This window comes from Quercus robur, chromosome 1 (assembly GCF_932294415.1).
Source record: "Quercus robur chromosome 1, dhQueRobu3.1, whole genome shotgun sequence".
Classification (NCBI taxonomy): Eukaryota; Viridiplantae; Streptophyta; class Magnoliopsida; order Fagales; family Fagaceae; genus Quercus; species Quercus robur.
In genome coordinates this window covers 38,799,463-38,816,265 of record NC_065534.1, presented here as the reverse complement: position 1 = coordinate 38,816,265, position 16,803 = coordinate 38,799,463, and the positions used below count along the sequence as shown (strand labels likewise).

The 16,803-nt window shown below is 36.6% G+C and overlaps 1 protein-coding gene across 1 annotated transcript; it reads right to left on the bottom strand.

The window, feature by feature from the left end:
• Positions 1 to 290: 290 nt before the first annotated feature.
• On the bottom strand, positions 291 to 1,180 carry LOC126708539 (glutathione S-transferase T2-like). The gene is made up of 2 exons (XM_050408354.1): positions 917 to 1,180; positions 291 to 827 (listed from the first exon to the last, which is right to left on the bottom strand). Exons 1-2 carry the CDS (start codon positions 1,178 to 1,180, stop codon positions 291 to 293), a joined length of 801 nt encoding a protein of 266 aa, XP_050264311.1.
• Positions 1,181 to 16,803: the final 15,623 nt, after the last annotated feature.

Here is a 16,803-nt window from a genome sequence, read left to right as displayed (position 1 = left end):
GGGGGGGAGATTACCATTAGAAAAACAGAAGGGGAAAACAGATATACATATATAATGCAACAGGATCACATTGTATATAGTGTAATAGGATCACATTGTAGTAAAACAAAATGAATAGTGCAACAGGATCATATGGTAGCAAAACAAAAATGAGTGACCCAATATACAAAACAAGTTTAAAGAGCTCTTTTAATCATACACAAAATAAGAGCATTGATGATGATAATAGTCTAAGAACAAGACCTTCGTTTTTCAAGGATTTCCATTTGGCATTGACGAATATATTCTTGCTACACTGGAGACAACATACTTACATCCATCATCATAAGCTCTTTTTCTTCCTTCAGCTTTTCCATTCTCAATTTCTCCATTTCATTTTCTTCCTTCATTCTTACTATTTCAAGTTTTTTATCCTTAAGTTGAATTCGTGCCATATCATGCTCCTGGTCTACAAGACGTCCTTTCTCAATACAAGCCATTTTCATCTCACTTATTTTTCTTCTTTCTTCCATCATGACATTCAATATGTCTTCTATATGTGAAGTCGTGCCTTCTTTGGACTTTTGTTTCTTCAATCTTTCTTTTTGGGCCTTCACCCCTGGTGGTCTCTCCAAGTTTACAATTGGAACCTGTAGAATATCATCATCCTCTAAACTTATTGACTTTAGATTAGAAGGTGAAGATGGCTCAGATCTCCCTCTTTTTTTTGGTTGTTGACTGTTACCAATAGCCAACCCTTTTGGTGAGTACTTTAATAAATTCCAACAATGTTCATATTGAAATTTGGTATGCTGCAATACTTGATAGAGCTCTTTTGCTGCATTAAACTGAAAAATTAACAAATAGTTTATAGTTACTATCTTGAAATAGTTGGAACAAATTAGCAAATTAACACAAATTTCTTTATAAGATGTACCTTGTCTTCATTAGTCTTACCACTTTCATTCTTTGATTCAATTTGTGCCAAACACCCACAAAACTTATTGGTGCAAAGTTGAATTGTTGACCATCGGTTCGTTAGAGAACTCACCGTATGCTCAGAAGTGAAGGTCTTCCATTGGTGGTAATACTCCCAAATTCTTGACCAATATGTTGTGCGTTTTTGGTTAGTGCTCTTGGTTGACATTGAGAAATGCAGACACAAGAAGCATGTCTTCTTGTATGGTGAAGTTGCTGCCATGTTGTAGTTTCTTAGCTGTGGATTCAACTTAGAGTGGAGACATTTGGCTAAATGCTTGAGCTTGTGGAACACTATCTTCACCACTTATATGTGAAGATCCTGACATATATTCATCATAACTACTAAAAGATTAGTGAAAGATGTGTCCCTTGGAATACTTGAATCCATTCCTAGTAACAAAAACAAAAATAATAATTTACATTCAGTTACACAGAAACAATAATTCTATAATGTGTAAGGAATCCCTTACATTTAGTTCATGGTTTATTGGCATCAAACTCCCAGTTCTATCATAGTTTCGAGCAATTAACAATAATTTATCTCAATTACACAGAAACCATAAGGAACAAAACTACAATGATCGCCACATTCTAAAAAACTCAACCTCAAAGTTGTCTATAAATTTTTCATTCTCAACCCAAAATATTAACAGCACAAGAGATCTCACAATTAAGATTGTACATTTAGAAACAATTTTCACAAAATCTCATGGAACCAAGCAACAGAAATTACCACATTCTAGAACTACACAACTCAATGCAACATGAACCATTAGATTAGTCACTTACATTTTCATTCATAGAATTATTTACACACACATTTCCCAGAAAACATTTTCCAAAAACCGTTCCAACCACATAGATATCAAAAACCCACCAAGCAAAAATGACAAACATGCAAAACCCAATATGAATTCATCGATCAAACATCATTGCCATCACAATTTCAGCTACAAAAAATCCCAGAATTCAGGTTCTCAATATTTCCACAACCAAAAAAAAAAAAAAAAAAACAAACAAACAGAGACATAATAAGATTAAAGTTGGGTACCGATATTCAGATTCTCAATGTTTTTGTTTGGGTTTTTTTGTTTTTCTTGGTTTGGGTACCGATATTCAAGGTTGAAATTAATTTATTGACTCTAATAAGATTAATTAAATAGAAAAAATAGAGAAAAGATCAAGAACAGAGTGAAAGACATACAAAGAGAAAAGAACCAAAAATCCAAAACCTAAACCCAGATAGTGGTGAAGAACAATAGAAAATCATTCAAAACCACCAAATCATCAACTACGATAAACTAATAAATTCAAACATGACAAAAACCCTATTAAATCAAAATTTTGGGTACCGATATTCAAGGTCGAGCCAATGTTTTCAGAACTCCATTCTTCGTCACAGGTGGTTGAGTGAACTTCGATTGAAAGACACGGTGCGAGTTCTTTTGTGAAAGACATGGTGTGAGTTCTTTGTGAGAGAGAGCAGCGGCAAGGGTTGATTTTGTGAGAGAGGAGTTTTTGAAGAGAGAGAGCTTTCTGAAGAGAAACCAAGAGGACAATAGAGAAGAAGGAAAAGTGTTTGGATGAGAGAAAAAGAATTGTAAATTAATAACACTGTTCAATTTTTTAAGATAAAATAAGAGAGTAGAGTTGCTACAGTGTTCTCTAAATTAAGAGAACTACTGTAGCAACTTCAAAAATAAATTTAGAGAACCCGTGCATTTAGATAAGCTGCTGGAGCGTGAATAGTACCATTTGGTGGTCCAAAAATAGAGATACAAATTCTGTTGAAGATGCTCTTACCATGGCAACTTATTGATTTGTTCCTTGCAAGGGCAATTTATAACGGGAAATAAGTGGGGTTTCCGGTTACCTAGGGTGCAAGAAATCAGCAATCAATCACTGTGACCAATTGAATCTGATGGTTTTGGTTGGTTCAATCCGGATTAAGATCCCATGAGGTATTGCACGGTGAATCTGATGGTTTTTTACTTTTTGACTTATTATTATTATTACTTTCTAAAATTTTATTCAAGGGTCCAGGTTGAAAGCTACAAAAACAACTTTCAAATCTAAACCCTTCAAAACTATTGCACCGTGCAATACCAATGTGGTATTACATGGGATCTCAATATGTTCAAATCCTGTTTGGGATTAATTGGTGGGTTTTTTTTTTTTTTTTTTTCACCGTTTCGTTCACTATAGATGTGGTGATTTTGAAAATCGAAATCGATTTATTTATTTTTAAGTTATACCTCACTTTCTCATATCTCATATTTAGTGATGGTGCCATTGAGATCCTCTTTCTTTCAATTGTCAATTGTACCCCTTTCTAATTGTCAGATTGGCAGTTGTCCTTCCTTGATTTAATTGAACTAAATTGTTGTAGGGGTTTTTGGTATTGTACTGTGCATGCCATTGCTCAATTGGCATTGATAGGATTGTAAATAAGTCGAGCCGAGTATTAAAAGTTTAGGATTAATTATTAATTTTATTTTAAACACGAGTCGAGTTCAAACACATTAAATAAGATTATATGTTTAAGCTTAGTTTACTTTTTTGTTGAATAAGTTTGAACTTGTTTGTGAGCTATTTGATTAGCTTATTCTTTTTTTGTATATAAAAAAACTAAGATTACAATCTTTTAACCCTTCACAAATCTATGCTAATAATTAATAACTAAATTGTAGTTGAAACTATATTGTTTGAGTTAATTAAATGGGGTAATTTAAGCCCACCTGTGGTTTGGTCCAAAATCACTTTATTTACCCTTGTTTTGAAAAGCATCACTTAACTCACCTGAGGTAAGGTTTGTCTGTATTCTATAACCCACCTCACCCTCAGCTGCTAGAAAAACACCTTTTAACCCCAAAACATAACATAACACGAATCAAAATATGCTCTTTGAAAATCTTTTCATGAGAGTGACCGTTTGTGTTCTTCTCTCTTGAATCTTTGTTGATTGAAGTTGTTGGGCTTGAAGTTTTTAAATTTAGTGAATATTGAAACTAGGGCTTGTAGTTTCAGAAAAGAAAAACAAGATTATTGAAGAACATCTATCTGGACCCACGCACAGGTTCTTATGGTTCCCCCCCCCCCCTCCCGCGGCAAATTTTGTGAATTTTACATGGTTAAATTTGTGCATTTGGTTATTTATATGTAGAATTGATTAGGAAGTTTAGAAAATACTATCATGGTTGTTTCTAAATGTGTATACCTGACAATATTAAAATTACTTTTTGATGATTATGGTCGTTTGTGTACTATGGTTTGTGTGGTCCCTAGGAATTTGTTGGGAAAATGCGTTCGCATGTGCTATATGTGGTTCCTTATCCTTGTGTTTTCTCACAAAAACAAATAAATACTATTAAAATGCACTTTATGTATATGTCTGTTGGTCTTGTTGTCTTTATTTGTTTGTCTGTATGTAAACAATCTCATTATTTTGCTTGCAGATGGATGATTTCACATTTGATTTTGTGGTTAATGCTGGGTGATGTTTTGTGAGGAACCCAGACCTATAATATGTGGGTGGGATTGTACATAGATTGTTAGAAGTTGACCTTGATAGATTAAGTTACTTTGAAATACAAGATATATGTTCTGAGGTTGGGGCTCCTAGAAGCAGTAGGTATTAGTATTCAATTCCTGGAGGCGATTTGGAGCATGGATTAAAGCTCATAACTTTAGATGATGATGTGTTGTACATGTGTGCTATTCATAGGGAATGACCAACTGACACAATTACACTCTATGTGGACATTGATTTGATGCCACTTGTTGTTGAACTTCCTGATCATCATGTTCAAGAGGGAGGTGTAGCTATAGATGGAGGGTTAGGGATAGTTACTATTGAAGGTGGGGGGGGGGGGGGGGAGAAGGTGTAGTTGCTAATGGAGGGGTTCCTGTAACTGTTGATGGAGGGGAGTGGTGGCTTATGACACTTTGGAGAGTGATGATGGTGAAGGCATAGTGGATGAAGAAGAAGATGGAGAACATGATGAAGTTGGTGGTTCAGAAGTTGAAGATTAGAGTGGTTCAGAAGTTGAAGATTAGAATGGATTAGGTGGTGTGGATTATGATTGGATATATGAAGGCCAAGAGGGGGAGGACTTTGGTGATGACATTTTTGTAGATACAACCACTCTTCCACCAGAGTCAAGTAATGCACCCTATGCAGTCCCACAGTCAAGTGATGCACCCCATACAGCCTTAGAGTCTAGCAATGCACCTCATGCAACCCCACATAATATTGAGTGGATTAAGCCAGTTGGTGTGGATGATACTGAGTGGACTGAGCCAGCTCTTGAGGATGACTTGGTAAGCATGGATGGGTCTGATGATGAGCAGGTACCTAAGCAGCCATAGTTTAATGCTAAAACAAATAGGCCATTCTTGGAAATTTTGCTAAAGAGCTTTCCAATAATTGCTTCCCTGTTGGGGAAAAAAACCTGGACTTTCGCTTCTTCTTCTTCTTCTTCTTTTATTTTTATTTTTTATTTTATTTTTAATGAAATAAATTAAAGACAAACTAGACCTTTGCTAATTGGAAAAGAAAGAGCACGAAACATAAAAATACAAGTAGTGAACTTTGTACTAGCGGTGAATGTTATTGAATGAGGATGAAAATGTAAAGATAGTGGTTATTATAAGAGGATAGAAATGTAACGCTAAAAAAAACAAACAAAAAACCAACAAAAGATGATGAGAAGGAGAAAAGAAAAGAAAAGAAATCAGAGGAGAGAGTTAGCAGTTGAACATTCTAAGTGAGGATAAAAATGTAATTGTAAAAGAGAGACCAAAATCTCTCTAGTTTTCTCCCCAATTTGTGGAGTTTAGTTTTGGTGGGCTCGGTGAGAAAAATAGTCAAGCCCCACCAATTTCCAAACTCCCTTCTCACTCATTTTCTCTCTTATTTTTAACTCTCCTTTTAATATCCTCTCCAAAATCACCCCAAACAAGCATACTCTAAAGCTAAGTCAAAATTTGCAATTTTTAAGAAAAAAACTTTATAATTCACTGTTCATAATTTATAAATCCAAAATTTTAAAGCACACTCAAATGCTATAGAGCTCTTCAGTTTAAAGCTTGATATTGCAAAAGCTCTACTTCTTATAGCAATGCCAAAGTACAACTTTTTTTAAAGCGGTTTTGAACCGCATTTTCTCAAAGTACAACTTTCTTAAAATTTTTCGATTTTTTTAGGTACAATTTTTTTAAGCTAGACCAAACAGGCACTCTATCAATGTAAGTAACAATATTTGGTGTTAATGGATTACGTTTATCTATATTGAATTCCATTATGGCTTTCAAACATAAAGATGCACAGTTGTGCAAACAAAACCATTTAACTATATCCTTCTACGACAATTGTCAAATTAATTTGTTCATGTTCTCATTCTGTGGCTTTGATATGTTTATGTTAATTTCTTTAACATTTCAAGTGAGTACTGAGTTCTAATAAGAAAGGCAATTTGATATTTTTTTTCTTCATCTTATGGAAGCTTATCCTGTTTATAGCTGGGCTACTAGCTTGGGTTGTTTTTTTTTTTTTTTTTGATAAGTAATAAGATATATTGATACCAAAAAGGAAGCACCCTAGTACACAGGGAGTGAACAAGGGGAAAACAAATCAAATACAAAAATTGCAAGAATCTAGGAAATCAATAAATGAAGGGAATGATTGGTTTTGCAAAGCAAACAACCAATCCAATAAAGTTCTAAAAAAGAAAAGCTTGAGGTCCGAAATAGATCTCTCAATATCTTCAAAACGACTATTTCTCTCCCTCCAAAAACACCACATTAAGCCATGGGGAACGATGGACCATATAAAACCATTTTGATGACGACCAAAGTTGCCTTGCCAACACCCTAACAGCCCCAAAACAGTATGCGGCATAACCCAAAATACTCCAAATAAACCCAAAACCATAGACCATAGATCCATAGCAATGGGACAGTGAAGGAAGAGATGGTTAACCGATTCACCATTACTCTTGCACATGTAGCACCAATCCAAAATTCACACTTTCCTTTTTCGTAAGTTATCAATCGTCAAGCATTTCCCTAAGACAACAGTCCATACAAAGAAAGCTACTCTAGAGGGAATCTTCCACTTCCAAATACTTCTCTAAGGAAAATCGAAGATAGTAGGACTAGTTAAAATTCTATAATAATCTTTCACCAAGAACCCCTTATCTTTGCTAGGAATCCAACACATCTTATCCTCACCAAACCCCCTTATTGAAGAATTGTATATGGATTCCATGAAGCTTGACAAAACCTCTAATTCCCGAACATGCACACCCCTAAAGAAGCTCACATCCCAAAAAAGGACTCCATTGGGGGATTTCATAAGCTCAACCACACTAGCCTCCTTATTCCTACAAAATTTGAATAGTTCAGGGTAGCTAACTACAAGAGGTGTCTCTCCACACCAACCATCTTGCCAAAACTTCACCCTAGACCCATCACCAATATCATACCGAATATGGCGTGAGAGAAGGCCAACCCTGACTGATACTCTTCCATAAACCAACGTCGTAAGGACCATTAACAGATCTGGTACACTAGCCCCCCTACACATGTCCATATTTCATCTCTATCACTTGTCTCCAAAGGGCATCCTTCGCAATCCCAAATCTCCATAACCACTTCCCAAGTAGAGCTATATTGAAAAGACTTATCTTCCTAATCCCTAATCCACCCAAAGAAATAGGAGCACATATAGTAGCCCATTTAACCAAATGAATTTTAGGTTTATCACCGAGACCGCCCCATAAGAAATTCCATAGTAGCTTCTCAATTCGGTTAGCCACACTAGCAAGTATAGGAAATAGAGATAGAAAGAAAGTGGGTAAATTTGAAAGGGTGCTTTTGATTAGAGTGACTCTACCTCCCTTTGATAAATACAAGCGTTTCCAACCTGCCAAATTCCTTTCCATTTTCTCTAGGATTGGATTCCATATAGTCTTATCCTTGAAATTAGAACCCAAAGGAAGACCCAGGTATTTCATTGGCAGAGAGCCTTGCTTGTAGCCAAGAACATTTAGCAATAAGTCAAAATTATGCACTACTCCAACCAAAACCACTTCAGACTTGCCCAAATTAATCTTTAGTCCTAACACCTCCTTAAACCAAATAAGAATCATACGGAGAATCAAAATCTGGTCTAGATCGGCATCACAAAAAATAAGAGTGTCATCTGTAAAAAGAAGATGAGACACTGCCAAGGATCTTCCCTCCAAGTTACCCACCCTAAATCCTGACAAGCGTCCTTCATGAATTGCTTTATCCAACATTCTTCCCAAAGCTTCCATCACCAACACAAACAACAAAGGAGACAACGGATCACCTTGTCTCAAACCTCTGGAGCTACCAAAAAACCCACAAGGAGAGCCATTAATCAAGAAAGAGAAGCGGACTATAGATAGGCAAAAGAAAATCCATTGTCCCCACTTGGCTGAAAACCCACTTCTTTCTAACATTTGCAAAAGAAAACTCCAATTTACATGGTTAAAAGCCTTCTCAACATCCAGTTTACAAATCAGCCCCAACACCCCAGACTTCAACTACTGTCAAGACATTCATTAGCAATAAGAACAGGGTCAAGGATCTGTCTATCCCTCATAAAAGAATTTTGAGATGCTGAGATTATATCCCCCATAACCACACGAAGTCGGTTGGCCAAGACTTTAGCAATAATTTTATAGACACGAAGTCGGTTGGCCAAGACTTTAGCAATAATTTTATAGACCCCTCCCCCAACAAGACTAATGGATCAGAAATCCCTAATCTCACTTGCTGCATGTTTTTTAGAGATGAGGGTAATAAAAGTAGCGTTTAAGCTTTTCTCAAACTGATCTTTCGCAAAAAAGTGGTGAAATACAGCCATAAGATCAGGTTTGACAATCCCCCAGCATGTTTGGAAATATGCCATTGGGAAGCCATCTGGACCCAAAGATTTATCACCGTGAAAACTTTGAGCAACATCAAAGATTTTAGCCTCTTCAAAAGGTCTTTCTAACCACTCCGCATTATGACCGGATATCATTGGAAAAACTAACACATTTGGAAAAGGCCGCACAACCTGGTGCTCAGAATACAAATTCATGAAGAAATGAGTAATGCAGTCTACAATCATGCCGTAATTGAAAGACAAAGTGCCATTAACCATTAGGCTTTAAATACCATTATTTTTCCTATTAGAATTAGCCATTCTATGAAAGAATCTGGTATTGGCATCCCCTTCTTTCAAATGCAACACCCTAGACTTTTGTCTCCAACTAATCTCTTCTAAAAGTGTCAACTTTTCAATATCAATACGAAGATGAACTTGTACTAACTTCTCCTCAGTTGTTAATCTATGGGTCTCCTCTTTAGCATCTAAAACATTCAACTTGCTCCAAAGGTCCTACTTCTTAAACGTTACATTGCCAAACTTCGTCTTGTTCCACTTTTTTAAATCCAACTTCAAGGTAGCCAACTTCTTAGCTAGAATAAAACTAGGGGTTCCTTGGAACAAATAGGAAGCCCACCACATCTTCACTTTATCGACAAAATTATCCACCCTTAACCACATATTTTCAAAACGGAAAGGAATTCTACCTCTTCGCTGACTTCCAGCCTCCAACAAAATAGGAAAATGGTCTGAAAGTACTCTAGACATCCTTTTTTGGGAAAACTGTGTGAAGTGATCTGCCAATAGTGGGGAGAAAAGAAACCGATCTAGACGAGAAGCTAAAGAAGAATTGGACCAGGTGTAAAGGCCCCCTGCCATGGGAATATCCATCAACCCATAAAGAGAGATGAAGTCAGAGAACCCATACATAGCCCAAGAATAGCTAGCAGCCCCCAGCCGCTTTGAAGGGAAACAGATGATATTAAAATCACCTCCTAAGCACCATGGCAAATCCTACCAAGTGATCAGCCCGATTAGTTCTTCCCACATCAACCTACGCCTTTTGTTTAAATTTGGTCCATATACACCAGTAAAAGCCTACTTAAAATGATCACCAACATTTTTAAACATGCATGAAACCAAAAAATGCCCCACCGCTTCCTCCACCTTTTCCACAACCCGACTGTCCCACATCAATAAAATACCTCCAAAAGCACCATCAGAAGCCAATCTACATATGGACAACTCCATATACTCTGGACAATACCTCTAGTAATCCATTCTAGTTTGGTCTCCTGCAAACACACAATATCAGCCTTCCGAGAACGCAACAAGTTACAAATCTGAGGTCTCTTATCTATTTCATTCAGCCTTCTGATATTCCAGGAAAGTAACTTCAAATTCATTGAGCCACAAAGAGAACCTGGTCCCTATTAGAACCACTTCGCCTAGCAGAGGTAGAGCCATAATTAATAGAACTGAACAACCCCTTCAGCTCTCTTAAACCTTTCACCCTCGAGCTTTTAAAGCCACATGTTATCTTGTTCACCTCAGCCCTCCGCTTTAATTCAGCTTCAATAGCCAATAAAAATTTTGTTGCTTGATCTTCTAAACCCTCTAGGGATGTGCCAAGGAAATTATTGAAATTATTGAATCTCCTTTGAAACCACTCTGAGTAAGGCACTTGCCTCTCTGAATTATCCACACCCACAAACCTCTCCTCATCCACAAAAGACTGTTCTATCATAGCCGAAGGGAGAGAAAAAGCAAGTGGTTCAATAGCTAGAGGCGGATTAGCATCCTCCAAGTAGGTATCTGAAACCCAGTCCTCCACCAACACTTCATCCTCTTCGATAAGAGCCGTTGACCTATTGATAGCTTCAGAAGACTCCCACAGAACTAAGGCTAGCTGTTTTTGCTCCTCCAATACCTCGATAGCTTCACATTGTGGCGGAGGTATTTGAATCGGAACCGCAACCCTCCTTCTGTCACATAGTTCAAGTACCCACTGCTCCGAATTCCCCCATTTCTTGACTATATTGCCAGAATGCTCTTGAAGAATCAGTAGGAAGTCTTGCTTTAAGCCCTTTTCACTATCTGTGGTGCATGCTGACTCAATCTTGGCCTCATTGGAACCGAGAAGCTCAGCCTCAACTACATCGGAGGCATGATTCAAGACAGACAACGCCGATAACACATACCTGGTGTAGTCGACCTTATCAGATTTGTGAAACTGGGCATCGGCGACATCAACGATGTTATTGGCACCTTCACCACCCCATCGGCACTCAAAACTGCAACCGCTGGGGACATTGAGGCCGATGGAAGCGACGAAGACTTCCCTGGAGGTTGGAACTCACGAATTAAGAAAGACAGGGAGTTAAGCTCTTTTGGGCCGTTAGACCAAGGTGGGTTTGGGCCTAAAGACTTGCTTGGGCCCAACACTTCCTCAACCCACTTCCTGGATATTGGAATGCTTAACTTCCCACTTAACATTCAGCCCACACTCTAAACACAAAGAAAGTTCTAGCAATAAGGGAAATTTAGTGTCGTTGAAAGCATTGGCATTAATCCCAAGCACGATGTCAGCACTAGGTACAGGGCTTTCCTTCCCAACACCCCTATCCCGCAAATCATGGAGTTGACTGCTCAGGCAAGATATGTTAGAATTTTGAAAACTAGGCATTAAATGCTTTCCTTATTTGCTTCCACTATTGTCTTTCCGATCACCATCCACCGTTGCCGACAAAAAAGATTTTTGTTGCCTGAACTGTTGCCCTGTCAGGTTCAAAACAAAACAGATTGAGATGGCGGTTTGACGATAAGTGAGTCGGGAGCAATAACTTTGCATAAATGAAATCCAAATCCTCTCCACCCACTGCCCAGCTTCCCCTCCAGCACAATGATGGAACCTTTCTGATGCCCATGAACAAGTTCAGAGATCATAAGGAAGCTTCCGTGAGCATTGGAACCCTGTTGCATTATAAAAACCTTGCTACCATCTCTAAAGCTTCTTGCAAAATTTCCATGAGGTATATTTGACAAGAGATCCTCCACATTAGTAAGCAAACGTTTAGCACTTTCTTCACCCATGAAAACTGACCAGAGGGAATCCTTATTTCTTTCATATAAACGTAACATAAAATAAGTACCTCCCTCCTCAACTGAAAATTCAAAAGTTTTGGACTCGTCGAAAAAGAAAATGGAACCTCCCATGATAACAGAGAAAAAGAAAAAACCAAAGAATTTGATGGCTAATCCGAGGTAGCCAGGCCTCTATGAGAACAAAAATGCTCCATCCATGGAGCGTATGAATTTCCTGGAATTTAGATAGACCAAAAGAGGGAATGAAGAGATAGGAATAGGAATTATAGTACCACTGGAAGAAGGGGCACCTGTGGGGACATCTCTGTAGGACTTAGGTCTGTTCTTGGAATCATTATATTTGGATTGTTTCGGTTTGGAAGTTCTTATGAGTGGATGCTGGATAGTCTCAAATAAATTGGAAAGATTGTCGAAGACAGATTTAGTTGCATTTGAGAAGGAATATTGTCTTTGGGGAGAATCTTGTTGTCTACCCAAGGCTATTTCCTACTACAAGGCAAGCGTTGTTAGATTATTAGATTATTACATTCTCTATTTTTTGTTATCAAAAGATCATGTACAATTAGATAATGATATTGGCGTTGAAATGAAATTGATGCTCTCAAACTTGTGAATGTCCTATTCCAGTTAGCATGGTTGGATACATGTTGCTTGAATTATGCAAGGTTTCTTGTAGTTTCTTTGATGATACCTCAACAAAATGTTGTTGATGGGTTTCATCTTGAGGAGAGGATATATTTTGATTTTTTTTTTTTTTTGAACTTGTAAATGTGTATTTTTTTTTAATTTAATTTTTGTTTGGTTTTCTAGTTAGTCTACATAATAGTCATGTTGGAGTGATACTAGGAATACTACAATTATATTACATGTCTTACAAACTGATGTGTCACTAGTCACAAGAAATAATTCAAAGTTTTTTTTTTTTTTTTTTTTTTTGAGAGAGAAATAATTCAAAGTTGAAACACTCATTTATTATTTGTTGTTGTGGCACTAATCATATTCAATGCCACATTAGTTTATAAGTTTTATGTTGTAAAACTTGTAGTGCGTTTGGCATTTTCCTGCATGTTGTGAATGAGAGTTTTAGTTTTTTCAGCCTATTTTCAAGGTTGCAATTAAACAATAGAATAATGAGTCAGTTTTCTAGATTTTTATTATTTATTTTTTTGTATTGTTGGTGGAAAGTGTGCTATTCAGGCAGCTAGCTGATTCAACTGTATTCTTTTGTCCCTTTAAGATTTCTATGAGGATAATTGTTACACCTTTGTAGATGTTAGGAAACGTTGACCCGCTATTAAAATGGATTCATGGGACGTTGTAATGAAATAGCAAAGGCCTTGCATTCTGAATATGAAGATTTTTTTTTTTAATTTCTTTGATGGATTGTTCTTAGTTCTTACAAATGAACTTGGGCATATTCTTGAATGACCCTTTAAATGGCTTGTGTGCTTCCTTTTTCAAGTTTGTTCTTACAAATGAACTATGGCATTCTTACAAATGCGCTTTCTTTTTTGCTCTAATATCCATCTTTTCTCATAATATTTAGGGCATGTATGGTATATTGTAATAGAATAGCTACTCATGTGGAATAAATATTCAGTTGTTTGGTTGTGTTTTATTATAGGGAATAACTATTACTTTTCTTTAAAATAAGGAATAGCTATTCCTTTTAAAGAGTTATATAATCTCTATTTCGTAACCCTATAAAGGTAAAATATCTAAATTCTCATTGGCTCCCCAATCAAAAAAAAAAAAATCGCTGCTAATCTCTCTCTCTTTCTCTCTCTCCACTAGTGCCATTATGAACGTGCCATAATCTTCAAGTTGTTAGAATGAGTAAGCTAAGAACTGAAGTCCTCGTGAAATGCTTTTTATCTTATTAATAACTGACCTATTTGGAGGACTATGAACTTTCTCCTCAATTATGAGGTTGCTATACCTAGAAATGGAGCTGTATTTAGAGCAAAAATGGCCAAATAGCACTATGTGGTGAAATATTCAGCAATCTACCATTGTTTGCGAAATATTTAGCAATATATCACTGTTTTGTAGCTCGAGTTCTACATGTATCTCAAGTTTGTTGCCATCGAGTTCCTTAAAAATGTGCCACAGTAGCACCCAATGATTTGGCATTTTGTAATTAAAAAGTCCACGTAGAATTTGAGTTTATGAAACTTGAGTTCCTTATAATATAAAACTTGAGTTCTTTAAACACTAGTTCTGTGTAAATTTTAATGTAGAACTCGAGTTCTACATAAATTTTTATACATGGAACTCGATTTTCTAAAAATTGAGTACTGTGTAATTTTTATAAAAAGAAAACATTTATCATCTCCCCTTTAGTCACTCTTCCCATATGTAGCTCAGTCCAAGTCTGTGAGCAATCCTTCTGCTTGGTCACCATTGAAATCATCAATCTCTCTCTACCTCTCATTTCATCGGTGTTGGGTTATGATAGCTTGACCTCAGTTACCCAAGTTGATTAATTAAGTCAAATTACATGCAAATTGTGGAGGTACCAACAAATCACCAAATAACTAATATGCAGCGGAAAATAAATAACTTAGTGATTTGTTGACGAATGGGATAAACCTCTCGCAAGAAAAAAATTTCACGGGGTGAATTTAAGGTCACCACTCTCAAGAATTCACTAATCAACAATTAAGCAGTTACAAGTATAAGGAATCTTACCATTACCCTGGCCTATCCCAAAATACCAACCTATAGTTGAACCTTCGCTCCAATACCCAATTGGACTTGATCTTGTAGTAGCCTTCTTTCTTTTGATGCACAAATTTCCAATTTGTGACTAACCCTTTGCATGGATCACAGTACGTGACTAACTCAAGCAACTTAAATGGTTGTTATTGGCTGCAAATTTTTTTCACTTCATAAACAGTGAAGATCAAAAAGCACTTGATTACAAAACCTTATGACGTATAAACGCAGTAACTTCTCACAGAGGAAATTAAACTCTTGGTCACTATATTCATATGTGATGACTCTTAAAATAAGCTTTATATATGTCTAGGGTTGTGAGAAAAAAAACCCTAAACAAATACATCAGCATGGGCCAAAATTCAGATCTAGAATTTCTGAATTTGTAAAGCTTGATAGATCGAGCTAGTGTCAAGCTGGTGTCAAGCTACCCAGTAAATCTCGATAGAAGCTTTCTATCCAGCTTCAGTAAAATAGTTTTTCTGCACTTGTTTCTTGAATTAATCTTCATGTCTTTAATACACCCACTTAAAATGTATCAAACCTAACTTAAGATCTAACCAATTTACAAGTAAAATGCATTTTGTCAAAAGATTAGCCAATTGCATAGAAAATATTACCCTAACAATCGGAAACCCAAATCCCACTACGGCGTCGGTAACTTAGTCTGTCTTTTGCAAGCATATTTGATCCATCAGATTTAACACCAAAAAGTACATTTCTTAAGCGTAGTGGGTATAATTTAATTTTTCTTGTTAACATTGATGCTAATATGAAGTCGATGCTACAATAAACCATTGTCATTGTAGTGTTGTAGAAAAACAAATTTTCAGTTTACTTGGCTGTATTCTGTTAAAATTTGGATGTTTATAGTTGAAAACTAATTCTTCATATTACTAAATAAACAACATATTTCATTTAAATAATTCTAATTTTAATTTGGACTTATATAACTCAATGTTATGTTGCAACAGTTTAGATGTATATGGTTATGTTGAATTTAGTTCAACATGTTGGTGTGTTAAGTGACACTAGTTATGTAAAATTGGGAAACAAATAATTATGCAAACTATGGACCATAGATGGGGACTAACAAGTGTGATAATGAGCAAAACTATGGGATGGACCCGCATCATCGTGTGCCATGGATGGCCGTGGAACGATGTCATCGTAGAACATGTCGTAATCATTATCGGACAACATACCAACTAATGCCTGAGGGACCTCCTCGTCTAAGGTGTGATCTCGCTCGTGTGTGTGGCCACGACCAGAACAACGCCCTCCACAACGGCCACGACCTCGACTCTCTCCGTGTCCAACACCTTGCTCGCCTCGCCCTGCAATCAAATGCCCAAAATCCCAAAACCCTAACTCTATTTATTTCCTTTCCCAAAATCCCAAAACCACAATCAAATTACCATTTGGTGCACTCACAAACTCTTAAAAGGCAAATAAATATTATCCAAAACAAAGAGAGGGGTTTTGTACCTTTTGATTCGAAATTGAAGATACAGATCGCCAAGTTCTTACTCAATATTGTCAAAGTCAAGATCAGCCTTGAATTGATACTAAGTAATCAAGTTTAATTTGGATTCTTAATGGGTGAATGGGTGATTTTAGCTTCGTATGGATTTCGGCTTTAGATTCAAACTCAACTCTGTTTTCCAGTGAGAGAAGGAAGGGTTTGTTAGAGAGAGGGAAAGCGAGAGCGAGAGTGACAGTGAAAGCTAACGGCACCATCAATATTGCTAAAGTGGAACTCGAGTTTATAAAAATCGAGTTCACCATCACAAGAAACTTGAGTTCCATGTGGCATTTTAAATTACAAAAATTCCACGTCATTAAGTGCCACTGTAGATTTCATTAATAGAATTTGCTGACTCCAAACTCGTGTTACATGTAGAACTCAAGCTTCATAAACTCGAGTTACAAAACAGTGGTAAATTACTAAATATTTCGCAAACAATGGTAAATTGCTAAATATTTCGCCAAATAGTACTATTTGGCCATTTTTGCCTTGTGGTTTAGCCTAGAATCACTTTTGCAGTCAACCTCTTCACTGAAAAGCTCAAGTAGATGCTAAATATTTACTTAATGGAACAAGCTAAACAGGTAATCTC

Bases quoted from the DNA above. Each gene is read 5' to 3' on its own strand.
- LOC126708539 (XM_050408354.1), bottom strand. From the start codon at position 1,180: ATGGCAGCAACTTCACCATACAAGAAGACATGCTTCTTGTGTCTGCAT. The intron at 828-916 runs GTACATCTTATA...TTAATTTTTCAG, and splicing joins GTAAGACTAATGAAGACAAG to TTTAATGCAGCAAAAGAGCT.